This window comes from Tasmannia lanceolata, unplaced genomic scaffold, assembly GCF_043159265.1.
Source record: "Tasmannia lanceolata isolate RefF3 unplaced genomic scaffold, GAP_Taslan_0.1 ptg000012l, whole genome shotgun sequence".
Taxonomy (NCBI): Eukaryota; Viridiplantae; Streptophyta; class Magnoliopsida; order Canellales; family Winteraceae; genus Tasmannia; species Tasmannia lanceolata.
Window position 1 is genome coordinate 38165605 of NW_027518689.1, and position 27556 is coordinate 38193160.

The following is a 27556-nucleotide window of genomic DNA, read 5'->3' on the forward strand; positions in this document are numbered from 1 at the left end:
TCTAGAGGCCTTATCTGGGGTATGAAGCATTGAAAAGGTTCTTAGGAGGGACATCAATACCCATCCCATTGTCTTTATCAAGGTAGAGAATGGAAGTGGTTTAACTCCATTCCGATCAATATTTTTTAATGGCCGAAAAATTCATTAAAGGAAAAAGATCGAGATGGTCAAATACAAGCTACTAAAAAAAACAAGAAAGATACATTGCTAAGCCCTAGCAAGCCTATCCGCCTCCCCATTGGCAGATCTTCTGATATGGCGAAAGGATATTCTCGAGTTGCCCATAATGTCTTTAATCTCATCAAATAACTCAGCAAATCTCCAAGGGAAAACATGGGAACCACCCAACCAACGGATCACATATTGATCGTCAGCAAATCTCAATTCCGATCAATATTGAAGGTGCTGAAATTATATAGTTGAGGACTTGAGGGGCTTTGACTGAATATGGGGGTATTTATCAAGGTTTTTTAGGAAACTGGTTGAAAAGATAAAACCAAGTCTGTGTATGTTTGGACCACATTGGAGTGCCCCCCCACCAAAAAAAAAAAAAAACGTTTTTACTTCCCACTTTCAACGTAGTGAAGCAGTCAGATGGACCACCTTGGAGTCCAGATCACGACCGTTAGAATAGATGGATTGAATTACTTGGAATGGTCACAATCCGCCAAAATTTTCATCGGAATAGATCCAAATTGGGCTATATAAATGGCAGAGTAAAGGAGACAAGGGAAGATGATCACAGCTGTTAGAAGTACCAATTGGAGAACCTTAGAAGGTTATGTCTTGGTTGCTACACTCAATGCAACAAAGTATTAGCAGGGGTAAACTTTTTCTTTGTTCTGCAAAGGAGGTATGAACACTGTAACTAAGACACTCTGACACTCATAGTGGAATGACATTGTTAAACAGTATCAATTTGTTTGGGCGAGACGTCCGTGAAGTAGTATTATGGATTGCTCAAGAATAAATGGGAAGACCTGGATCGTTTCCAACCCATTCCCTCTACTCTTGAGGGCATGTGTAGATAGGCTGGCCAAAGGAGAATTTTCGAGTTTGTCGCTTGATTCAGAGCTCCACAGGGTTCAAGTCTTAGGGAGGGATTCTCTACCATCACTGGAGATAATATATAATTATATCAAACGGGAAGCAAGCAGTAGCCCGAGCAGTCTACACTAGTATTTGATTCAAGACATTGGGGCAGCTCTAGCAGAGGAGCAAATAAGGGTAGCATGATAGTCTCTGAGAAAGAAAAGTTGAAATGCACCCATTATGACAAAAGAAGACGTACCAGAGAGATGTGTTGGGATCTTAATCCTCATCTTCGACAGAGGTTCAAGAGCTCAAGTGCTCATCCAACATCTACATAGGAGGATATCATAGACAACGCCATGCTCTTCTAGAGGCATCTTTATGTTCTAGACCCACTGTGGAGCAGCCAGCTACACGCTTATTCTCATCATGTGTCCTTGTCTTCTTGATCCAACTCCTAGATAATTGATTCATGAGCTTCTGATCGCATCACTGGTAAGAAGGATGATTCTTTCATTTCATTCACATTCTATTAGTTCAAGTCCGAATGCAAATGGATGGATCTGTTATTTCTGTGTTAGGGAAAGGAAGCCTCAAAGTTTCATTTTCCTTGACATTACCTTCTGTTCTTCATGCTGCTGTTTTTTCTTCAAATCTATTTTCTGTTAGCAGCCTTAGCAGCGTGACTTTTTTGGGTTTTGGTGTTGGATACCATTTGCTCTATTTATAGTACTTGGAAATTGTGGATTTATTGTGTCTAGCATACATGACTTATCCTTAAGTTTTTTTTTTTTTTTTTTTTTTTTTTTTTTTTTTTTTTTTTTGCATTTATCCAGTCCTTCTAACTTATTTATATGGTCAGATTGATAAAGTCACCCATAGGAAATTTTTACATTGGCATTTTGCTCCAGGATCATTTCCAATGAAGATATAAGTAACAAGCACTTGCTATGCTGAAGTCACGACTCACGACCACCTGAATTCCATCCCACACACTTAGAAACACTAAAAAGTAGCTCAGTTTATTTGGATCTGTTAACTTACCAACTTATCCAAAAGCTTAAGCTGTTGGAGAAAGGCGTTATTTATCTTTTTATACTTTAACACTCCCCCGCACGTGTGGCCCACTTGGCAAACACGTGGCACATGTGGTGCCACTTTGGGCCGACCATCGCATGTGGATTTTTGCTATCGAGGAGGTTTGAACTCGAGACCTTTGGCTTTGATACCATGTTAACTTACCAACTTCTCCAAAAGCTTAAGCTGTTGCAGAAAGGCGTTATTTATCTTTTTATACTTTAACAGGATCTATATATGCTGTCATAACATCATGTTGCTGTAGCAGTTATGCCAATTGTTTTGTTCCGTCACTAGAGAACTCTCTGTTAACTTCTCACATGGCTGTACCGTCATTTGAACATTGGAAAGCTAGATTTCAGTAACTGCTGTTATTCAAAACATTTACATAATTATTGCATGTAAATCTCATTCTGGAACCTTTCTTACATAATTTTTTGCAAGTTTATATATCGAGAAAATAAAGGGCTGACAACAGTCTTCTGTAAATACAGAAAATTTCTTTGTATGCAAATCTGATTGAAGATATCCTCATCCTGGTTTCAGTTTGAGAATAAACAGTGATAACTAGCCTTCTCTCGTAATATGGCGTACAGAGTTATGGAGACTATTTTTTTGTAGCCTGAAAATTGCATTCTTTCCACCCGATAGCCGATAACGTTGAACCTTTCAATATATAGAGGCTTCAGTCATTTTGTATGCCTGTATCCTTTTTTTTAACTAGAGGAGCAATATGACCTGAGGGACTGCCGTCATTAATTCTTTTCCAGGAGCTGAATATGAAAACCATTTGGAAATGCTAAGCCTGGAGTTCGGATTATGTTTCCTCCTTTGATTGCAATCCACCTGTCCAGACCAGTTTTAAAAATGTCAGTCTCTCTCTCTCTCTCTCTCTCTCTCTCTCTCTCTCTCTCTCTCTCTCTCTCTCTCTCTCTCGTGTCTGGACTCTGGGTGCATATGTACCTGTACTTTGTGACCAGGCAATGGAGGAAGACGGCCATCTGCAGCTTGGTGAAATCTGTTCCAACACAAAATCTCATGCCACCGCCAAAAGCCATGAAATTCTTAGATCCACCATTTGCTTCCATGCCCTGTGGTAAGCCAATTTTTGTAAAAAACTATGCACTTTTTTTAGGAAAGAATACATTGGAATGAAAAAGGGATAAAAAACAGCAAGTTATTTCTTTCATAATGCTCCACTCTGGTACGCACCTCCCACCGCCATGGATTGAAGGTAAGCGGATCTTCATATGTGGCAGGATTCAAGTGGACAGCTGGAGGGCAGACCATAACAGCCCATCCTGCTGGAATTGTATACCCTGCGTCAAATCCCAATTCACAGAAACAATATATGAGAACTGGAAGTCAGTATTATAACTAGCAATAGTTCAATTGATTTTGAAAGTACCCTTCATCTGAATATCTTGCAATGCTTTTCTGAAAATCCCAGGGACAATATTTGCCAGCCTAACTGTTTCATTGATAACCTGCCATTTCATTGGACCCAGTAGTTAATAAGACCGAGCTAATGATAGGGATAGCAATTGTGTCACAAGTATGTGGGTATCTGAGGAAACAAGTTATTCATTTCATTCACCTGAGATGTAAAGGTCATTGATTTGTACTCTTTCCATGTTATTTCAGAGTCCTTGTTTTCCCTTCCACTGAGAATTGCCTCATGCTCCTCCTGATAGATGATCAATGTTGAGGATTATGTCAATTTACTAATGAATCAAAGGATGTGAAAGAGACAGTAACATTAAATACCGTTAATTTCTCCAATGCCAATGGGTGGTCTGTAAGAAACTTGATTGCTAATGTTAGAGCCAAGGAAGTCGTCTCGAAGCTGGCAAAGAGAAGTACAAACATCAAATCCAAAGCAATTTCTTCTGTAAGAACCGTTCTTTCTTTCTTCAACTCATCCACGACGTAATCAAAGAAATCCCCATGACGCCTCTCAGGCAAAGCACGTCTCTCTGCTAGCATATTTTTCAGCATCTTCATTGCCTTCTTCCGTCCCTGCCAACAAATGTAGTAATTGAGTGCAGGAAAGATGCATTGGGCATAGCAACTATTCGAAGAAGTTTCTTAAGTACCTCCAAACATTTATGGTAAGCGGTACCGGGAATGTTCACGGGAAAGGAGATCAGACCCTGTATGAAAGCAACAAAATTCAACCTCAGATTCTCTGAGGACTTAGCAGGATCATAACTGATCAGTTTCTTAGCCGTCAGATCAAAAATCATCTGTCGAAGCAAAAGAATTAGTCAATATGAGAAAATCCCTGTGAAATTTTTTAGAACATTCTGTGTCGAAATTTACAGTTGCGGTGCCTTCTTTCAACTCTATGCTGGGTTGGCTAGACCATGTATGCAGATTTTTCTGGGCCATCTGTTCCAACTGAGGAAGTAACTTCTCTTTCAGGCTTTCAGGACCAAAGAGATTCAAAACCATTTTCTTGAGATACTTGTACATGAAACCATGTAAGGAGCCCACATTCTGGCGACCGAAGATTTCTGTAAATGTGTCAGGGTAACAGCTCTGAAAAGATTTTCCTTCTTGGTGGAAGACAAAATGGTTGAGTTCTGGGTCGGTCGATATTATGACTGGTCGGCCCACTAAGTGGGTCCGAAACACTGGCCCATATCTGAAAAATGATGGGTCAGAATGCAAAACATTCAAAATTTGTAGGAAAATTCACACTGTACTTCCCCAAAAGCAAAAAAAGTGGTACGATATCTCTACCTTTCCATCCTCTCACTGATGAAAGGAGGAATGCCAGATGATGTATAGGGAGCGAAGAACTGAAGAGTCTCTCCGAGTAGTGGCAAGCCCATGGAACCTGGTGGGAGCTTTCCATTGCATCTAGGATTCCTCCAGCTGTAAACCCAATGACTGATACATACTATAAGCAAGATTCCAGTGCACAAAGCAACAGACCACATGGTATTTATGTGTGTATATGTCAAAGCTTTCTGTGATCAAGAAGAAAAGATACTGTTTCTATTGAGAAGAAACTACTGAGGAAGGGGCTGAGGCTTTTTTCTAAGGTGTTTTTCTTCTCAATGTTTATTGAGAAGAAACACTGAGAGTTGGGTGTATATGGAGGAAAGGAAGAAGGTGGTGAAGGGCCTTCATTTATCTAAGAAAGCATGAGTCAGAGAGAGAGAGAGGGTTCCTTAAATAAACAGACATTATTTACATCTGGTACATAAAGTAATATTTTTGTATTTACATCTGGTACATAAAGCAATATACAAATATGGGATTTGCCAAGGTCCATCGCAAAAGGCTTTTCACGGCTTGTCTGTTGCACTTCAGACCAGCCACCTCGCGAATGAAGACAAAAGCTGTTGTCTTTATTAACGAGGTGGCTGGTCTGACGTGTGACAGACCAGCCGTGAAAACCCTTTTGCGATGGACGCTAACAATTCTTGGGTTCTTTGTTTTTGTATTGTTGGTTGCTGAGAAAGCTGTGAAAGTTGATGGAGATAAGAATATAATATATTGAATATTTCTTTCTCCACCACTTAATTATCCTCTTGTCAACTCATTTTATTAAGATGTGGAAAGCTTATTACGCCAACCATGACCCAAACATGATGCTTCTTGATTCCTTCAGTTGTCAAGCCAGCTTGTTGGTTTTCAGTATACTGACCCACGTCCCTTTGAATTCTTAATTCCAGATCAAGGTGGGTATCAAAGGCCGAAGGCCACCCGGCAGTTCTGCCATTCACGCGGGCCGAAGGAGCACGGGGAACAAATGTTAGTATTTTTATTTTTTAAAAAGGAAGCATCCTCTATTCCTCTTCCCTAGATTTGAGAAGATAGAGGTCCAAAGGATCTGAAAATCAAGAACAATCTTCAATGTATCTTAAAATACTGGTTTTAATGGGTTCACCAACCGTTTAGATCTTCTCAATATCTATGCTAAATACTCTAGGATCTATGTGATGGGGACTGGTAAAAGAAATGCCGCGTGAAACTTGTTCTAGAATCTAGATCTTCATCTATCATTAGCTCTTGAGCAGATAAACCTACGACCATTTTTTTTCATTTCATGGTCTTTGTTGCTATATCAAATGGGTTTTCGAAATGCAATGCAGCTACATTGTATAGGGTTCTGATTATTGTACACTACTTGTATTATTATGCTAAAATTCAGAATGGGATTTGGGAAATGTGTGGGATTTGAGAACAAGAACCATTGGGATCCTAGAGCAGCACTGTTTGATTTTGGGATGGGTGTTTTCATCGAGCCATGTACGTTTTGGGTGGACTAAAATGGATGGGAAGTGTGGGTTTTGGGAATTATATTGCCCTTTTACTTTTGCTAATTTGCAGGCCTTGTTTAGGTTCTTTGACTTCTCCTGTTGCTAATATGACTCCTTGGGGTTCTTAAATTTTGCACGGAGATTGCTTACCCGCTTGGAAATGGGCAGGAAGGTCTCCCCAAAGGGTACAAGGGAGACAGCTCATCAACTAGATTAGCGATAGAATGCTACTACCAAGTCAAGTTCCCTAGAAAGTTTGAATAGAAAATGCAATTGTTTTAATTACTAGCTTAGGAAAAGCATTAGATGTGTGTGAGAGAGAGAGAGAGTAGCATTTCTTTTGTTTTTTTGATAAGTACCACCACTTTTAGGGCCCTTTTGTATACCTCTACTAATTATTTGCAATTAGTGTTACATGCAAATGGTCTTGAAGCTAAATATGCTTATTTGCAAACAATGGTTAAAATAGTGGAAATGATATATTTGCCACTTTTTCTTCCTTGGGCCACCCCTTTCTAGTGTAAAAAGACTAGTCATAACTACACTAGATGGGGGTGGTCCAGGGAAGAACCCGACCTGCTTTTATGGTGAAATATCAACCCGAATTCCCAAAACAACGACCCTAGTTGCACCCTTAATAATTATTTACAAATAATGGTGTTTCGAAAATGATTTAATTAATGGCTTCCAAAGCTACCTGAATGTCTCATTTGCAAATAAGAGTAAGTTAAAATTGATCTTATTTGCAAATAAGGTTCTGGTTAGATTTAAACCCGTAGTTTTTTTTCTTTATTATTAGGTTTCCAAGATATTAGGCACGGATTAGATTTCTTATAACCTAGATTTATCGCGAGATTAGATGTTGGTTCATGTTTAATTGGTTGATCTCATTTTGTTGAACCTGCTTAAACTGGGTGACCAGATTGTTCAGGCAATTTAATACTCTAATTATCATTAAAGAAATAATAACAAAGCTAAGGAAGAGTGACTAAGGGAATATTAACTATTAAGTGTAGATTTTACAATATGATGTGGCGTGGCTGGAATCCCGAGGATTAGGACGTGTCATCTCATAGACCAAGCAAGGGATCTTGTGCTTTGCAATTGCAACAGGTGGTAAATTGCTCCGGGGATAGCAATCCGGGGTTTATTTTCTCTTCGGAGGCTTGTTATACTCCTTCCAGAACAGCCCCAACGAGTAGTGTAGAGTAAACGAGTAGACTCGCCAATTATAAGGGTTTATTGAAGATAAAACTATCCAAGCAGGGTATATATATATATGAAGGGAAGATAAAACTATCCGAGCAAGGTATATTATTATTTATTTAACAGTATTCTCCTTTTATTCTACTCTCCGCAACAATTAGGTAGGTGCTATCTCATCACCTCAAATCTATGCCATTGGTTGCAACAATATTTTTGTATAACATATGTGCATTTGAATGTTCAATATAGAGATGTCTTAGGTGACATAATTAGTTTAATTACCTTAGTCTGGGTATACAAATTATGGATTGATGTTGTATATGTTTAAGTATAAATGATTAAGTAACACCAACTCAAACAGCTTAAGCTTATGGAGTAAATGGTTATTTCACAATATCAAACAAGTAATGTGGTAGAATTCTAGGAAAACTTGAGGTGTCATGCACATTACATTTTATATGATTATAGAATAAGTGAATATTAACTATGAAAACAGCCCCTAAGGGTCATTGAATATTTAACAAAAAATAAAACACCTTGATTATTGAGAAACCCACCAGCTTTGGACTCTCCCTCACCGGCTTTTGACTCTCTCTCTCTCTCTCTCTCACCGGCTTTGGAGTCTCCTCACCGGCTTTTGACTCTCTCACGGATGACTACAACTCTAACCTATTTCCATTGGTCCCACCATAACTTGTATTATCCTAGACCTTGGATCAATAAGGCCACTTCTTCTAAGGCCATGATAATAGAAGCTAAGTCATTAATTTTTGTAAGCATGGATGTTGATGATGGCGTAGTAAGGACAATGTGGGTCATCTCACTATTTTTATTAGGTTAGTAATATGATGTCAATTATGATTGCTATCAAGGAAAAATTAAAATAGTCTAGCAAATCATATATGTGGGTCCGATCATACAGTAGTCAATATTCTATATAGTTTCTTGTCATTAATTCATTGTATTCGTGCACTGCATAAGCCCTTTTTTGTATGCTTAATGTTCTCTCTCTCTAGTAGATCTGCTAAAACAAAGGTATTGGGAAAGAAACAATGGAAAAAGTTATTTTATAAATTTCTCCAAAAAATACTTTTGAAAAAAAAATGAAAAAATGATGTAGAAATAGCCTTTTCAAGATTAAAAAAAAGACAAAATTAAAACTTCAAACAACCATAACTTTTGATCTCACTGCCAGATGCCGGTTTGCATGTGGATTTTTTTGACACCCGGGAGGTTTGAACTCGAGACCTTCGGCTCTGATACCATGTTAACTTATCAAGCTTTTCGAAGTTGACATGGTATCAGAGCCAAAGGTCCTCAGTTCAAACCTTCTGGATAGCAAAAATCCACATGCAATGGTCGGCCGAAAGTGGGATCCTATGTGCCACGTGTTTGCCAAGTGGGCCATACGTGCGGGGGAGTGTTAAAGTATAAAAGATAAATAACGCCTTTCTCCAATAGCTTAAGCTTTTGGAGAAGTTGGTAAGTTAGCAACTATGATCCCCGGCTCCCCGCCTAGGGGAAGGGGCTGGCATTATATACATGGGCCTTTCCAGCCTATATTGTAATCGTAGCGGGGCATATCGTAGAACGGGTTCATTTGAGAGACAACCATGACACCCAAGTCCAGACCAATACCTCCAAAGTTGAAAGAGCTATAATCAAAATTATCAAAGCAAATTATTCTCAGGCAACGGGCCCTAATAGATTAACCCTGCATTACTGTTATAATGAGTTCTATCTGGAAACTATCTCTCAGTTTCCAACATTTTCATTTTCATTAATAGTGCTTTTCACATAAGGATTTTAAGTTTGGAGGGATGATTTAACTTATCACTTTTTCTTCCCAATAACTTAAAAAATGTATTTTAAAGTTGGGACTACTGATGGCTCTATATGAGCTAGCAGTTTTTTTTTTAAATCTCTAGGCCCCATTCTCGATCCCATGTGGAGATTTATGTCAATATTTTAATATAACAGTGACTTTTAGTCTTTTCAAAAAGATTCCTTGAGTTTTCCCACCCAAATTCAAATATTTGAAGCCAGCTCTCTTATCTCTCAAAAAGTTTAGTCCCACATTGAAAAGTGGAAGAAGCTTTTGCATCCATATTAGAGATAGTGAGGAGGAAAAAGCTTGAGCCTTTAAAAGGGCATTGGATTTGTATGGGTGAGAGCATTTTACAAAGAATTAAAATAAACATATTTTACAAAGAATTAAAATAAACATACGCACACTCTAGGTTGGGCGTGGATGTGGGTGCGGGTTTTAAATTTACACGGTTTTTTATTTCTAATAACGTTTAGAGAATTACTCTATTTTTAATGGTTGTTTTGGAAGGGTTGTCATTACTGATCTAAGAAGTGTCTCTCAAACAGACACTTTTTCCCTCATAAAAATCTGAGGCTACCCTGTATTTTCGACATAGAAAAAAACTAACAGAAACTTTCTCTGGCTCTCTGGCTTTCCCTCTGTTATAGTGTTTTTTATCTTCTTCTTTCTTTCTCCATTTTTAATATTTTTGTTGGGCAATTGGAGTGTCCTAGTGAGTGGTTCAAATCTATTTGATTGTGCAGTTCATTTTGATACCGACGATGAGTTGGGCTATTGTATCCTGAGGGTGATTGTGATCTAATTTGCTGCACTAGAGGTTCTCATGCAAAGGTGCAAGTTCACCTTAAAAGGAACGACCTAGTTTGTGCCGTATCTCGCTGCATCAAAAAGGTTTTGCTAATCATTTGCTTTCTGTTTTTCTTGGAAATCAGGTACGCCATATTTTAATTTGGAGGAAAATTCAACAACAATTTCATGGGATGGTTAGAGTATCACAAGAGGAGCTATAACAAATCCTAGTATTTAGGGGCCGTTTGGATACGTGGATTTTAGAATCCAGGTTTTAGTTTGAAAATAGTGTAAAACAGGGTTCATGATCAAGCTGTTGTGTGCTTTCATGACAGTGTTTCTTGGATTTTAAGTAAGAAAATCAGGTTTTAAAAATCTCTTCTGCATCCTGAGATTTCTAAAACCTGGAAACATGGGACTATCTGCTATGGCCTTGCTGACAGAAAGAAGGGTGAGAAATCAGAAAACGACAACTGGTCCGCTTCTTCTCTTGTCTCTCATCTACAATTTTGAAGAAATCCCGGATTCTAAAATCCGCATATCCAAACAGCCCCTTAGAGTTGTGGAGGTGTGGCTGAGGCACATATTTTGTTTACGGGCTTGTGCTTCTTAGCAGCTATCTGGCATTGGGTGTATAGGACCTGGAAATATTCTATGACATAATCTTTCAAGTGCCTAATAAGTGTTTTACAACTTCATTATCAACATCTTAATATTTTTGAATTAGCTCAATTGCTAGATTCATTGGATCTGCCTATATTGTCCGATAATATCTGATTTCTTACATGGCTTAAACATTAATTAAGACCATGTTCTAATCCCAATCTTTCTTAAGCATTTTAGCTATTAAACTAATGCTAAGTAACCAACATTTTCATTAGAAAAATATGAGAAGTTAAAAGGTGAGTTTGCTTGTTGGTTCATGGTCTCCCAATACATTCCCACCTCCCAATGGAAGTTGGAGAAAAAGTAGGAACCTTTGGGTAATTATATATGGACTTGTTTCAACCATGTATTTAATAAATCATTGCTGATATTTCTAAAATTAGAACTTTTCAAATCTTAAAATATACATATGTTAATCTCAACTCATGTATATAAGGGGCATTAACTACTCTTATATTGAGGTGGGGTGTGACTTTTAAATTTTAATCAAACAAAGCAACTTTTCCTCCTATGAGGAATAAGTTATTGTAAGTTCCCATCGAATAAGTTTTGACTTTGCTTGGCATACATTGAAGTTAATACCAAAAGGTAAATTAAAATAAGCAAATTTTTAATATGAAATAAATAATTCTAGTGGAGACATTATGTAATGTGTATATAATACATTAGTGGGTGTTTGGATTTAGGGAAAAGAAAATTATGGAAAATATTATCCTCCATGTAAAATAAAATGACAGGGTCTAGTAGGTTTGCCAAAAAATAAAGAAGAACTCCACAGGAATTGAGTTTAGTTTACAAAAAAAAAATTCATTTTCCACAAAAAAATTTGAGAAAAAATCCCTATATAACCAGACAGCCACTTGGACCATGTGTTGGTAACCATGAATTTTTTTTTTCATGGAATATTGTTTTATCAAGTGGCAAGAGAGGAGTAGGAAGGGTAGGAGGAGAGACTTGAGAGGACATGAATGAGGAGGAGGAGAGACGTGGCTAAATAAAAAAATTGTATTTTGCATGGAGTGTTTTTTTCTTTAATTTTCACTATTTTCTTATCCTTTCCTCATTCAATCTCCTCAGGTCTCACCCTCTCCCATCCTCCTCCCTTTGCATTCTTTAAGTTAATATTGTATGGGAAAAAAATCATGGTTGCTAGTGTTTCATGTCACGTATTACTAACACTTTTCTTTTTTAAGAATAAATAAGATGTGGACTTTAGTAAAATCATGGTTCATCCCTAAAGAGTATAAGGTGATGGATATTGACAATATTTGTCTGTGATCATGTGCACACACGTGTAAATGTGAAATAGAGAAATTATAACATGAAAGGCATTTTGCGGAACGTCTGTTGCATGAGAGAGCAGCCACATAGGCTCACTTTCCAACAGATTTTTGTCATTACTCATGAGGTGGCTGCTCTCTCATGCAACAAATGTTCTACGGAATGCCTTCTGCCGATTGACCGCTGCATGAGAGAGCAGCCACATAGGCTCACTTTCCAACAGATTTTTGTCATTACTCATCAGATGGCTGCTCTCTCATGCAACAGATGTTCTGCGAAATGCCTTCTGCGATTGACCCTAGTAAATCCCAAAATTTAAACAGCTCATTTTATAGAACTTGCCGTAGTGGTATCCAAAGTTCCAAACCAATGTCTATTAAAATAAACGTTTCAGATCAGTACTACGCCAAGTTCTATAAAATGAACAATTCAGATAAAGCAAACGTAGGGAATAGGGACCCACAATGCCATAGATCAATCCAGCTCGGTCAATACGGTATAATAATTGGAGTGGCATTATTAAAAGAGAGGAGGGGAGATTCTTTCTTTGGTTCCAAACATAGTATGTCTATATTTACTTGTCCAAATATATAGCCAAAATGGGATCTGTGGCGCAACGGTAGCGCGTCTGACTCCAGATCAGAAGGTTGCGTGTTCGATTCACGTCGGGTTCAAACATACATTTTTTTAAATCCAGCCCCAACGCACACCACCCCTCCCCCAACGCGCACACTCCAATGGATCCCCACCTTGAATTGTTCTGGGACATCTTCTATAAGGACTTCTCCTTTTAGAATTTTAAATCCACCTCTCGAACCCCCCACCCCCCAGCTAGAGGTGCAACTCGGGTTGAGGCCAACCTAACCCAACCCGAGATAGCATTCCCTCAACCCTAAACCTACCCAACCCGAGCCTCGGGTTGAGATGGTCAACCCTAACCCAACCCGCCTCCAAATCGGGTTGGGTTGAGTCGGGTTGGGTTCGGCTTCATCTAGGGCCGAACAAGAAAATACAAGAAAAAAAAACATAATCCCTAGAAATTAATGATAAAATTAGAGGACGGAGGTCGGGTCGGTCGCCAAAGCCTCAACCCTAACCCAACCCGAAATTAAATCGGGTTGGCTTATCCAAACCCAACCCGAGCCAAAATCAGATTGAACCCATCGGGTTCAGGTTTAGCCCGACCCAAGTTGCACCCCCACGCACCCACACTCCAATAGGTCCCACCTTGAATTGTTCTAGGACATCGATGGTGGGGCCATACTTCGATATCACAGTAATCATATGATTCTAACCACACAATCAAGAGCCTACAAACGGATCATCAAAAAAAGTGCAAGCTAAAGAATGCATCTGATCACAGTTAAGATTGCCTTGTTTGTTCATTACAACCTTTACTCCAATGGATTTATGCAGGTGGACCCAATAAATGAACAATCCAGATGATCTGCTGAGCTGCTTGCTATTTATCATGGTATTCATATTGCCCATCCAGACCCTGGCTCCTTCTCCAATTGGGTCAAAAGTAATGCCCTCCCAAGGTAAATCTCGAAATTCCTGGAGGAATCACTGCTCTCCTCCATGATGGTGGATTAGGGAATCTCAAGACTGATTTGGCTGTAACACAAACAAACAATTGTAAAATAGAAAAAGAGGGGGAGAGAGGTTGATTCGAGGCAACCAGACCTCCTAATGGCTCAATTTAAGAGGAGCCTGGCTCTCCTAAACAAAGTCTCATTTGCTGTAAATTTCTCTTCTTCCTCAATTTCATTCAAATACACTTCTTAAATACAAGTATGAAGGCAGTTCCACATCACTACCCCATAAACCCACTTACATGACACATAACAAACAACCAACACCCCCACCTACATGACTCCCTTTCTTTTGACAAAAATATGTTCAAATTTTATGTTCATTTTAAAGAGGATTTCTGCAATCTCCTCTAATTTTCTCCATTTTAATAAACCTCATTTCCCTAGCAAAATGTACTGGCCAATACGAGTAATTTTCTCACAAAAGGAATATATATATATATATATATATATATATATATATATATATATATAGGGAAAGGTGTGCGTACTCGGTCGAGTAGATAAGCTTATCTACTCGGTCGGGTTAAAAACAGTGTGGGCCCACATTTTTGGGGTGATCCAAACCATTCATTTGAAATGCCCTTACCTAGATAGGGTGTTCACAAAAAATCAGCCCCATAGGATCATTCTAACCCATCCAACAGTGGAGGGAAAAATGGGTAGATTTGTGGACAAGCTGTGTTTGTCCATTTTTCCCCATTTTTCCCTCCACTGTTGCATGGGTTAGGATGATCCTATGAGGCTGATTTTTTGTGGACACCCTATCTAGGTAAGGGACTTTCAAATGAATGGTTTGGATCACCCCAGAAATGTGGGCCCACACTGTTTTTAACCCGACCGAGTAGATAAGCTTATCTACTCGACCGAGTACGCACACCTTTCCCATATATATATATATAAAGAAGCAAAGACCTTATTATCCGATTTTTTGAGCCTGCGAAAACAAGGTTGCCCGAAGCAACTCGGCTTCACTATTGCAGGAATTTTCTAAAAAAAATTGGCAAAGGAAAAGTTTTCAAGAATTTCCTGAATTTCAATTTTTTAATTACACCTGAAAAAAGTAACTTCAAGTTTTTATTTAGAAGGGACTTCAATTTACAATGACATCACTATAAATAAGCCATAACGATATCACTTCTTTATAAATAGTGGAAACAAAAAAATCTTCCGAAATTTTTTTCCACAAAAAATGTTTTCTTGCAATCCAAACACAGGGCGTAGGGAAACCGGCAATTTTCAGGCTCAGTTTATTTTGGATTTTGAGAATCGATTGGGAGTCCAAAACTGATTATTGGACTCAAGATTACATAAATTTAAATCCAGTAATCAGTTATGGACTCACAATCGGTTCTCAAAATCCAAAACAAACGGCCTAAGAGGCCAGGATTTTGAGAAACAGATGAAATGGTTAGGCATGCTGAGCATCAGTCTCCCTGCTTTTCGTTAAGCTCTACTGAGAATGGTTGAAGAACACAACTTCAAGGGCCTCTATATAAGGAGATACTAGCTCTTAGGACCATCCAACTGAATCCTTGGGTGAGAGGAATTGATTGATGAAAGGCTGAGGAACCAAGCAAAAAATGCAAGGCCCTACTTTCATAATCAAGCTCTGTGATGCATCATCTCTCCTGGTGCATCATTTACATATCACACGGAGAACAACATATTTGAGAAATTACATTTAAACATATTTCAGTTGGAGGATATAGAAATAGGAGATTAATCAACAAAACTCCACATAAATTTTCATCAAAAGTGTATTCCTAACCCCTAAACTAGGCCGTCCTTAGCGGCGGAGAAACCAAAATTACGCCATCTCCTCTAACAAAAAGATACGGAACAGTGCGCTTGGTCGTCTGACATGAAGCAGGAAAAAAAAAAGAGGAAAGTCACACATCAATAGAGCAAGAGTCTCAACAGAAACAGAAGCTGATAATTACTAAATCTAGTATTTCATATATAAACAATTGACTAGTCCTTGTGCTTCTACTTAGGTCCAAAGAATATAAAATTTTCAGTTAGGTCTTCCTTAGAGGTCAAAAATATTTCTCTAGAACAAGCCTATCCTTCAAAAAGAAATAATTCTCTGGAAAATCAAATTCTTTCAAATATCCCACCACTATTTTTGTTGTTTCGGTCGCAATCCAATGGAAACACATTGATTTTTGGATGGAAATTTTGGTGGAAATCCAGTAAATCACAAAAATGTATAGAAACATGCAAATGATGGACATTTAAGATGGAACTTCGATAAGTGCAAGAATAAGTACAAATACATTTAAAAAAAAATACCCATAATAGTTTAACAACATCAAACACCCAGTGACACAAATTGTCATGTATGTGTGATAATTCAATATACTTCTAATATTTATGATTTTGGTTTCAGAATGCATTTCAGTTTCGGAATGTGTTTCTATTATATAGGTATGGAAACGGAAATAATTCGGGCTTTTCGTTATCAGTTTTGGTGGAAATTTAAAGCTATGTGTATCACTAAATGCATGGGAGTGTAATGTTACCTGGAACGCGGTCACTCCGATTCATAGTACTAGAAATAGAAACTTGGTATGACAGTTCCTTGGTACGTGATACAAGAGTAGGAACTTGGTATGAAACTTCTTTGGTACGTGATACACTAGGCGTTACTCGGGTCGTGCCCAGTATGTTAGGAAAGCATTGTTGGAGTCATTCCATTAGATATTACTGTGTAATTATACTTTCATAAATTTTCTCTTTGATATTGCTACAGAATTGTGGATTTCGCGGGCTGTAGTTCTTTTATTTCTTCCCAAGTCCCAAGTCTCAATCTTAATTGGCCTACAATTTTCACCAAAATGAGTTGTAAATAAAGACCTTTTGGGAATGCCATTTTTTGGCAATCTAGAACAAAAATGTTTTGTTCATGTGATCGTGCGATCCAGATGGTAGAACTTGAGTGCCTGGTGTTTTGTGGTAACCCTATCTCCATTGTTTCCTCTAATTCTTGCACTCTTTCAAACAAGTGTCATTACAGCAATTGTAGTTGTTTTACATTGCAGCATACATTTAACACAATTTAAGCTCATCAAACAAAGTTTTGTAAGAAGAATACTTACACCAGAATCCAGAAGATTCAAGATGGCTTCAGAAAAACTATTGAAATCTTGCAAGAATAAAACAAAAATGACAGTATAGAGGCAAATGGTCTCCTTATTATAGCAAAGTTTAGTAAAGTGAAAAACTAAGAAGCATTTAATAAATTAAATAAGGTGGATATTCGTATAGTAAAAGAGAAAGATATAGCTATCCACATATTATATGAAAGTGCAATCACCATCCCTATTACTTCTTAAGAAAGCATTTCCGCCTCAAGTTTAAATGAAATAGAAATAATGCAAATGTGGCGTACCCGAACAATCTCTTCATAGGTTTCATCATCAATTTCTACAGTGGTGATGATTTCTTCAACATCCCCAAGTATCATATTTAAATGCTGGTCATAAGCCTGCAAAACAAGAAACAAGAAACAAAAAATGAGTCAACTAGTTAATACTTTCTTATTAGAGAGAAACAAGATGTTTGGGTTGGGAAATGGAAATTGAAACGTAGATAAATACTCGTTATTTTATTGAATGATAATAAATACATAACTAGAGTGCAAGGTGGAAAAAAGTACCTAGAAAGATGGGGACTTTTATGTAAGGCAGTGACAAATATGCAAATATGTCAAGAAACCAAAACAAACATTGAAACTATATTTAATATAATAGATGAATTTGATGCCTTCCATCCAACAAAAAAGTTGTGGATTGACCTACGATTAATAATGGTTCTGGTTTGATTCTGGTAAGTGCACCTGGCAGCACAAGCAGAATCTTTATTTTTTTTAAATACAAACGATAAGCTTTTTTTATATAAAAATGAAAAAAAGGGGAAGGGTAGAAAGGGAGAAAGAGAACTTACTGAACAGTGTTTTGGAGGATAAATCGTACACATCGAGGATCTTTTCGTTTAGAGAGATAGAAAGAGAGGGATAGAGAACTTACTTGGCACAATCCCATCCACCTAATACATACTAGGAATCTCCATCGACTATAAAGGGACCTTGAATGGAAGCACAAAACAAATTACCTCCTTACCACATAGCAAGCACCTCCCCTCATTTGAATCCGTCACTGCAGTCGAACATGAGAAAACCATTATACCCTGTTTGGTTGCCAAAACTGTGGAAGACTGCGGAAAATTTTGTGGAATATGGAACGCCCAACGCTGTTTGGTTGCCAAATTTTGGTGGAAACTCCATCCGACTTCTAGACATCAAGGGGACATAATCATGAGGTTTTTTCCTATGTGGCACCCCACTTTTTCAATTATTCCCCCCTCTCGTCTCCCAAGCAAATTTCTTCAAAAAGTAGGTTTTTGAGTGGAAGAAAAGTAGAATGGTCTTGTCTTATTCTCTCTCTCCTTCTCTCTATTCCACTCTCTATTTTGATAATGGCACCCCTACATTTTCCACACGTCTTCTATGCGCAACCAAACGCTACTACCGCTCTTCCCCTATTCTCCCTAGACAACTCCACACAGCTTCCATGCATGTCACCTCCGTCTTGACTACTTCTTCCACTTCTCTCCCAGCCAACCAAACAGGGCTGCTTTGGTGAGATCCTAATTATCCTACCCGTACCTGCTGGTCCCATTTACCAAGACTATTGGAATCTGTCAACACATAATAGGCTATCTGTCAAAAATTCATCACAAGAATCACGATGGAACAGGGAGATAACGAGCTACAACTTTCTCAGCTGCCACTGACTATATCACTAAAAACTGTAAAAATGACGATCTTGAATATATGGGGGAAGAAGAAGATAGTATGGACTACCGAGACAAGGAAGTTAACGGCAGAGAATTGAAGGACATTTTCTCAGGGGTTGGGCCTGTAGCTCAACAGTTGAGGCTTTGTTTCTCAACCTTGAGGTTTCAGGTTCGATCCCAGCTAACCAATAAAAAAAAGGAGGATAGTTTCTCATTAACTGTACAGCCGCATCCAACACATGCGAACATGCATCATGCCTTATTATATATTTTCCCATAAAGTGAACGAAATGCCCTTTGGCTTTCTGTTATGATTCTTTTAACTGGGAGAAGAACGAGAGGAAGAGAGCATTCAAGTTTTGAGGGGGATCTTCTCCAATAACTTCTAAAATGTAGAACCAGACATGATGTCCCCAGGAGAGCTTTACAAAAGTCTTTGACGAGCTTAGAAACCCTCGTAACAACAAGTGAACCCTTACAGGAGATGTGTGAGGGTTCTTCAATGTCTCTACCTGGTCATTGGTCTTCTTGTCAATGGGATAGGCGCCTATCCAATGGAGGCATCATAGACACGGAGGATGTGATCGGAAATCTTTGATGAGCGTAGAAATCCTCGGTGTCGTAGACGAGCAGATACTTTCAGGAGACATGTGAGGATTCCTCAATGTCTTCTTACTGGTCCAATCACCTGGTTGTCTTTTGTTTTCTTGTCACTGAGATGGAGCCTATCCATCTAAGGATGTTGATTGCAGCGGACATCTTCTTGATGGTTTTAGTGGAGATGGATGAATGGGAATCGTGGGGAGCAACAGCGATGGACAAGACTGCGGACGAGCCAACGAGGGTCTAGGAGCAACAGCCACAGAGCCACTTTGAATATATCACTTCAAATTTCCTCTTGTACACTTATTTGTCTCGACTTTCAATTTGAATCTGGGTGCTTTATGTTTTGTAAGTCGAGATTCTAAAAGTCGTCTCCCTCCCTCCCTCCCTCCCTCGAGAAAACTGAGGTGATAAGGGGTTTTTTAGCCAGTTAAAAAAATTAAAGAAACAAGCTGTCCCCTCGAGATAAATCTAAGGAGATAAGGGGTATTTTTGTCAATTAAAATTTTAAAGAAACAAAGAAATCCTCCCTCCCTCCCTCCTAATTGATTCCGATGATAAGCAGTCAGTCCATCAGTAAAGACCAGAATCATGACTTATGACAAAGCAAGAAATGATCTCATCATCCTCCACCTTCTCACCAAGTGGTAGTCAATTTCAATGTGCTTCATCCTAGCATGAAAACTAGGATTCCACGACAACTTAATAGCACTTTGAATAGCACAATACAGTGCAAATGAGTTAGCTTCAAATCTAGTTCTTGCAGCAGGTGTATAAACTAAGCAATTTAAGCAACAATAGTGTCCATGGCCCAGTATTCAACCTTTGCACTCAACTATGTTATTGTGCATTGTATTTGTATTGTATCTTGCTACTTAAGAAACTAAGAAGTTATCCCTCATGATACAAAATCCATTCATCTATCTTCTAGTGCCTAGTTCACCTACCCAATTTGCATCTATATAGCTCTTAATATTTATACCTACACTCCCTTGAAGATGATAGAAATAAAACAACTCATAATCAAGATTCAAGTGTACCTATTAGATATTTCATAATAAGTTCAGCTACATACAGATGTTCCTCTCAAGGATCATAAATGAACAGGCATACTTCATTGATGCAGAGGTAATATCGGCCCTAGTAAATGTTAAACTGCAATGCACCCACCATATTATGGCACACAGGAGAACTTCCCACCTGCTGATCTTCCTTTCCACTTGTCTTCTTATTAAACATAGCTAGTGTATTAATTTGCTTGCAATTGAACCGTCAAACATGCCTAACAAGTCAGAAGAATTCTTCCATCAAGCCATGACCATACCCTTTGCTATCCTTTCTAGTCCCGCTCCAAGGAAGTAATGAAGGTTCCCTAGATCCTTCTTGTTGAAATCTCTTTTCAGATTTTTTAAGCCTTTGAATTTTGCCGTTTTCCCCACCAGTTATGGTTATGTTTTTTAAAGCAGGAACAGTTTTATTGGTCAGTCCAAAATTACATAAATGTCCCAATCGAGGAGGGTCAGGCAACAAAGACATAATAAGGACTGAAAAAATAAAGGTCAAAAAAAAGATTTACACGTCCAAGACTTAAAAACTGCAGTAAACTACTACTTCGGCATAAAGCCTAATAACCGGTTCATTGCATGGCACTCCTTCATTGTGTAATCTATCAGCCTGGTTGTTAGCTTCTATATGACTTTAAGAGAATCCCATGTCATATATGATTCCTATCAGAAAAATGGAATTGAGAGCCTAACACCCTGCATAAGAACCAAAGCTTCTGCCTTAGCAGAGCTCCTTTCTCCTGTTGGACCAGCAAACATGAGACTAATAATACGGTCATTCTCATCTCTGATCAGTCTTCATATGCCTGTAGCTCCTGGGTTACTGATGCAGGACCAATGTTACCTGGAACGTGGTTCGTTCCGGTACGTGGTACGGGAACGGGGTACGATGGTAGCCCGGTACACGGTACGATGAGGGTACTATTTTTATAAGAATATCATTCCATAGTACACACCACATACATTTAATACACAAAATATAAAAACCTCATTTATGTCATACATATTTTTTCAAAAAGAAAGTTCCCGTTGGAATACATGAATATCCTTCCATAGTCCATACTACATCCATTTAATAAACAAAATAAAAAAACCTCATGTATCCCTACATATTTTTTTCAAAAAGAAAGCTCCAGTTCCAATCCAACCCAAAATATATAAAAATTGTAGCTCTCTCTCCATCTCTCCCTTAGTCTATATGCATCTCTCTCTTTCTCTCCCGCAGGTCGCCTTGGGTCATCTTTTTTTACGATCCGAGTCGCTAGCGAAACACGTTTGGGATTGTGCGACCCCGGGTCGGAGGGCGGATGGCGAATCCGGTAACTATGTGCAGGACAATACCTAATTTAGGGAAAATCCTACACTCCTAGTGGGATTAAGACTTTAGGACAATTTAAGGCTTAAGCGGAAAACTAAAATAACTCTTAACAACTTACCTAGGGCCTAATTAACGCCTAATTAATCTATGGGCAGCAGCAATAATGGGACTTCAATAGCATAAATAATTGTAAAGATTGTAATTAAGAATGAACTAAACCTTATACAAATCAATCAAAGCGATAAGGATTCGTTAGATGAATTGATAATAGAAAAATTAGTATGAAACTAGGCCTACGCATGCAACCAATTAAAAGAACTAAAAGCTAATGCAAGTACCAATGAAATAGATGTCACATAAGCATGAAAATAATAATATCCAATGAAGAAAAACAAAACAAAAATGTGTCCAACAGCAGTAAAAGGCTCAAAACGGTCCAATTTTGGGTTGCAGGGGTATTTTGATAATTTGGCAGATCTGGAATTTTGGTTTAATACTACTGTTCAAATCTTAGGTTAAGGTTTAAAAGGTAAAAGAAAGGTTAATCTAGGATTTAGGCTCTGCTTTGATGGTAGATTTAGGCTATAGATCTTTAAAAATGGTTTTCGGGCTTGAAAATGGTGCAAATTTTCAATAGGGCTCAAAAGGAGTTTAAAGTTAGGGTTCTTGGGTGTTTAGGCTGAGGTTTAATCATAAAAACAATCCCTCAAAATCTCATGACAAGATCTTGGAGAACAAGGGGATTTTGGATTTTCTAGTTTTAGGGTTCAAGAACAAAGAAAATAGAAAATCTAAGTTACTAACCTCATTTGTGTTGATTTGATTGAAGAAATAGAAGATGATAGATGAGAGGAGATGAGAGAAGAATGGCTCCAAGCCACCAAGAGGAGAAGAGAAGAACAAGTCCAAGCCACAATAGCTCTCACAAAAAATTCTCAATTCTATTCAATATTCCAAAGTCTTTTACATTGCTTTCATAAGATGTATTTATAAGAAAAGAAACCCTAGACGATAACCTAAAGTTAAAAACTAATCACAACCATTCATCTAATCTAAAGCAAAGATAAATAAAGATAAAAACTTACCTAGAATAGTAATACAGTAATAGACCTCTACCACTTCCTAAAAATACTCATAACTTGCTCAAATCACATCCAAATCATGTAATCTTGGGCCCAATAGATAGGTAATTGAAAAACCTTTCTAATAATACCAAAAACACGCCAAACGGATGAGATTTGATGCCTAAAAAGTAGGCTACAAATAAAATGACGAAAATAGAAAGTAAATAATAAAAAAAGGCGACAATGTCTGTGACTCATGCTAGAGTCCCTGCCATCAGTCTCGTCCACATCTACGCTTGTAGACCTTGAATCCACGCCCATTGTTGATGTCCCCATCAGTTACCTTTGCTTCCACAGTCAAAATTCATCTTTATATACCCCAACGGGGATCATTTCCACCTCGGTACTATCGTAAGTTTGGGAACAATTTTTTAAAATAAAATTTCCACTTCTCACTGCACTCAGACGCGTACAACATGAGTTCTGAATGTTCCGGTTCCTGCTGATGAGGTGATCGATAGGATTTTTTCATGGCCTGTTGTCAGCAGAAAGCTAGTTGTGATGAAAACCAAGGGATCACACATGAAATTCTGGGAATCTAGGAGCATAAGATGAGTTCTAATTTTTGTAAAACAGCAAAATGAATTCCAAAATCAAACTAAACAGGTCATCAAATAGAAATTACACCACGAGGAGAAGAGAAAAGGCTAGATTGAAGGAAAAAAGGGTTAGATCCCAACCAAGACAAGCAAAGATGAAGGGAAATGATCAAGATCAAGAAACGTTCAAGATCAGGAAGAGAAAGGAAGATTTTTTTTTTTTTGAAAATAAAGATCCAGATCATGATCAAGAAAATAAAAGTGGATCAAGATCCACGAAAGATCAAGATTAAGAAAAGGGAGGAAAAAATCAAGGGGGGAATGATTCATAATCCTAGCCGGGAGGGGGAGGGGGAGTGGAAAGGGAATAAAAGAATATACGAAGTAAGAAGAGAGAAAGGGGGAAAAGGAGAACCGTTTATAAACCCAGTAGGGAAGGGTGAAGGGGAAAGAATATAGAATTGGGAAGTAAGAAGGAAGAGGTAGAGAAGGAAGTGCGATAAATGTAAGAGGTAGAACAAGGAAATGGGGATGTGTCGATCAAGAATGGAGGTAGATGGGGAAGACGGAAAGGGCGAATAGAATCGACCAAGGGGGAAATTCGAATGAGAAGACTCAAAGGAAGAAGAGAGTGAGTAGTGTTACCTTGCGGCAAGGGAGTCAATTCCATGATTTCCAAAGTTGGGCTTTAGGTGAGATGATTAATATTTATATTGAGGGGAGTAATTTAAGTGGTGGATCCGAGGTTTTACCTAAAAGGATTTAAGAAATTGGTTTTAAGGGTTTTAGGTGCAATATGTTGTGGACCATGGGGCTATAAGTAAAGGGGAATAGGTTATGAGCTATAAGGAAAAGGGAATATTGTGGGGCTATGGGTTGATGTAGACATCTGTCACATCCAGGATTATTAAAACATGAAATATAAATCTAAATAAAGCCCAAAAATAAAAACAAATAAATATGTACATGAAACAAACAATCATATACTAAATCACATATGCAACCACCCCCCCCCCCCCCCCCCCACCCCTTCAAACGTGGGAAGAACCCAACTCCATCGAGTAGAAGTCTGCAACACTTAGAAACATGCCCTCGCAAAGTCGTTGTAACTTCTAACTGTGTGGCATCCAAACATGAACACCCAATCAGCGGACATCCTCGCCAACGAACTAGTATCTCCAACGAAATCCTTGACAGATCTCCATCGACCGAAAGTCCATGTCGTAAACTCCACGAGGTAATGAACCGATGATGATAAGCTCTGGCATATCTCCAAGGCATGTTAGATGAGCAAATCCGGTCGTGAACTGATCGCATTCGAAGGAACGTGGTCACTAGAACCCCCATGCTGTGGACGTGATCTCCCAAGTATTGATTAGCGACCACTCCATATCACTCAAGACTCAGTCACAATATCTCTTGCACCTCTCAGTATACCACCTCGATGTAGTGGACGAAAAAGTCGACCTCGGCACTCAGCTTTCCATGACAGAGTATAGGGGTAAGGTCTAAGAGGTTTGGAAGTAACCGTGAATGGTCTCAAAGGAATGGGTAATGGAACTATAGTATGTACACTCGGTTATGGGTAGCATTAAGTTCCATTGATGGTGTTCCTCACCAACTAAGCATTTCAACAAATGCCCTGAGTTGTGTCTGATCACTTCTTTCTTTCCATCTGCTCGGGAGCAGTAAGTATAGTCAAATTGAAATATAACCCTTATTTTGCCCCATAAAATTCCCCAGATATGAGACACATCGGAGAACCAAGCTACAAAATCGACATGAAATGAGATACATCCCTATCAACAATAAAGATGAACTCGCATCTCCTAGCAACCCTAACTAGAGGGGAAATAAATGAAAGTGTTGAGAATTTAACTTTTAACTTTCAATAGACTGACTTACCCCGAATTGGGTGACACAAACTGTTCTTACATGATCCCCATCAAGTACGGTTTCATCATGCTTGCTCGCCCTCAAGAGATTGCTCATTCGTCCCATGTGTGGAGTACTTTCATCGTGTAGACCATTTTCTTCTTCAGTATTAGTTTTATGCCCATAGTTTACTAATTCCGCTAGAACAGATGCTAGCAGTAATCACTTCAACCTGGTACCAATTCTCTCCTTTGTCCCGATGGCTTGGAATGTTTCTTAATCCTCACAGGTTTAGGTTTCAAGTATCGGTGTAGGCAGACCCAAAAAAATCACTTCTACCCGGTTCCTCACTATAATCTTTGACTACCATCTAGCAAGTTGCAACCTCCATAAATGCATAGAAAAAATAATTAATAATGACATTTCAGATATTTCTCAATAAACCTGTTTGAGTTTGTCGAATAACACCACCATGTGGTCCTATTATCAGATGTTCTAGACAGTCTAATGTAGACCTGGCAAACGGGTGGGTTGGGCCGGGTAAACCCGCGGGTGATGCGGGTGTGGGTCACAGGGGTCGGGTCAGGAGATGACCCGCATTTTTGTGGGTCAGAATTTTGGTGACCCGCGCGGCCCGCGGGTGGGCCGGGTCAACCCGCGGGTCACCCGCAAATTCAAACAGTAGTTTATTTTGGAAAATATTATCACTGGATTTTGATGAGGGGTATGGCCGGCACCGTGGGATGATCCAAACCGTCCATTAGGTGGCCCACAGCCTAAATAGGTTGTGCCCCAAAAATCATTTCAATAGGTTGATCCTAACCCTCCGATCTATAGAGGGTTAGGATCAAGTGATCAACCCTCTAACATTCAAATCGGAGGGTTGGGATCAACCTATGGTGCTAGCCACAACCTATTTATATTCTATGGTGCCAGCCATAACCTATTTAGGCATCAAACACTTAAAAAATAGATTAGCATGACAAAATCACCATCCTTTGCATTAGAAAAAAAAGCAATCTAACTAGATTAACATAACAAAATCACCACCCTTTAAAAAGCCAAGTGACTTGAGGGTGCCCGCAGGTTGACCCGACCCGACCCGTGTTTTTGCGGGTTGGGTCACCCGCGGGTTAGTTTTGACGGGTCACTAAAACTCAGACCCGTGCCCACAAATTTGTGGGTGGGTCGGGTCGACCCGCGGGCACGGGTCGCTTTTGCCAGGTCTAGTCTAATGTGAGGTCCGCTACAGTAGATGGATGTGGTACCAATACCACACAGATTGGATGGCCTTAATCCTCCAATTAATGGACTCTTGTCGAATCCCACCCACTGAATTGTGGATAACTGACTGTTTCAGTCTCTAACAGAGGGTTTGAAGGGCACCAACAGGACGACTAGGACCGGACCATCAGATCGATCTTTCTTGTCACAGCCCATCCATGGCGGAGTCCAACAGAAGGGCATTCAAGATCACTCAATCATATGCTCGTGTCTATGGTCGTATCGTGTAACAAAGCAAGATGAATTCTGTATACTCTCGTACTTTATAACCCACTTCTCTTTCAATTTCCAATATTTAAACAACTTCATGTGCTTTAGGAGAAGCAAAAAACCAGAGACCCTTCACCAGTTCACCCTACTCTCGAAAACAAACCCTAGACAATGATACCAAGTCAGGGAAAGAAACCCCATCAAGAAAATGTAACGACATAGAGAAACGGGAAGAAAACAAAAAACAAGAAGAATCCATTGGATTGAAACAAGCATAAGACAACACAGAGAATATGTAGGGAAAAAGGGACAAAAACCCATCTAGAAAAAAACGAGATGGGTGTCGAGAAACAACTGAACCGATTCACAAAAACATAAGGGAGTTAGAAAAACAACAAGAATACGCATAGATGAAGAAATGGATAATAACCTAGACAGAAAAAAAAAAAAGTATGATACAGAGAAAGATGTATTGTCTCCATTATAAGAAAGGAACAAGGGTTTCCTAAAAAAAATTAGAAAAAAAAAAAAAACATACATGTAATTTTCCACGGAGTTCTCTGTCGGAGCGGAGCTTGACGTAGATACGCTCGTCGAGGCTGAGTCGAATGAGATCAAGAGGCTCTTTCACTGCGCTCTCCTCTTCGCTCGCCATTCCCTCCTACAGCGCTGCCCTTTTCCTTCCCGATCACTGCTTTTACTCTCTCCCCCTTTAAAAAGTAAAACAGTCGGTCCAGCCGCGATGCCAACAGGTCTAGACCTGGCAAAAGCGACCCGTGTCCGCAGGTCGACCCGACCCAGCCGCAAATTTGCGGGCACGGGTCTAAGTTTTAGTGACCCGTCAAAAATTAACCCGCTGGTGACCCAACCCCCAAAAACACGGGTCGGGTCGGGTCAACCCGCGGGCACCCGCATTTTTACAGTGTTTTTTAATTTGTTGAGAATGTTATCCGCACTGCTGTTTTTTACAAGGGAACTCTTCACTTTA

General features: G+C 39.0%; 2 protein-coding genes and 1 non-coding gene across 6 annotated transcripts; 1 reads left to right on the forward strand and 2 right to left on the reverse strand.

The window, feature by feature from the left end:
• Positions 1-2554: 2554 nt before the first annotated feature.
• Positions 2555-5054, reverse strand: LOC143887302 (cytochrome P450 87A3-like). 4 transcript variants are annotated; one of them, XM_077391412.1, is made up of 9 exons: positions 4857-5054; positions 4432-4776; positions 4206-4355; positions 3877-4128; positions 3707-3796; positions 3518-3596; positions 3322-3428; positions 3073-3200; positions 2555-2955 (listed from the first exon to the last, which is right to left on the reverse strand). In XM_077391412.1, exons 1-9 carry the CDS (start codon positions 5052-5054, stop codon positions 2865-2867), a joined length of 1440 nt encoding a protein of 479 aa, XP_077247527.1. In that variant the 3' UTR covers positions 2555-2864. The 4 variants fall into 4 exon arrangements, with proteins under 4 accessions (XP_077247527.1, XP_077247528.1, XP_077247529.1 ...); XM_077391413.1 differs by having other exon boundaries at positions 4432-4756; positions 4855-5054; XM_077391414.1 differs by having other exon boundaries at positions 3073-3190; positions 3318-3428; positions 4432-4756; positions 4855-5054.
• A 7704-nt stretch (positions 5055-12758) lies between these two features.
• TRNAW-CCA (transfer RNA tryptophan (anticodon CCA)) lies at positions 12759-12830 on the forward strand. Its single transcript has one exon. It is a non-coding gene; the product is annotated as a tRNA-Trp (tRNA).
• Positions 12831-15304: 2474 nt separating this feature from the next.
• On the reverse strand, positions 15305-27267 carry LOC143887304 (sm-like protein LSM3B). The gene is made up of 3 exons (XM_077391415.1): positions 27107-27267; positions 17146-17241; positions 15305-15610 (listed from the first exon to the last, which is right to left on the reverse strand). Exons 1-3 carry the CDS (start codon positions 27221-27223, stop codon positions 15530-15532), a joined length of 294 nt encoding a protein of 97 aa, XP_077247530.1. The 5' UTR covers positions 27224-27267; the 3' UTR covers positions 15305-15529.
• Between the last annotated feature and the right edge of the window lie 289 nt (positions 27268-27556).

Bases quoted from the DNA above. Each gene is read 5' to 3' on its own strand.
- LOC143887304 (XM_077391415.1), bottom strand. From the start codon at position 27,223: ATGGCGAGCGAAGAGGAGAGCGCAGTGAAAGAGCCTCTTGATCTCATT. The intron at 17,242-27,106 runs GTATGTTTTTTT...CTTGTTTTGCAG, and splicing joins AACTCCGTGGAAAATTACAT to GCTTATGACCAGCATTTAAA. The intron at 15,611-17,145 runs GTACGCCACATT...GCTTCATGTCAG, and splicing joins CCTATGAAGAGATTGTTCGG to ACGACCAAGCGCACTGTTCC.
- LOC143887302 (XM_077391411.1), bottom strand. From the start codon at position 5,054: ATGTGGTCTGTTGCTTTGTGCACTGGAATCTTGCTTATAGTATGTATC. The intron at 4,757-4,854 runs GTAGAGATATCG...ATCATTTTTCAG, and splicing joins ATCAGTGAGAGGATGGAAAG to ATATGGGCCAGTGTTTCGGA. The intron at 4,356-4,431 runs GTAAATTTCGAC...TTGCTTCGACAG, and splicing joins TGAAAGAAGGCACCGCAACT to ATGATTTTTGATCTGACGGC.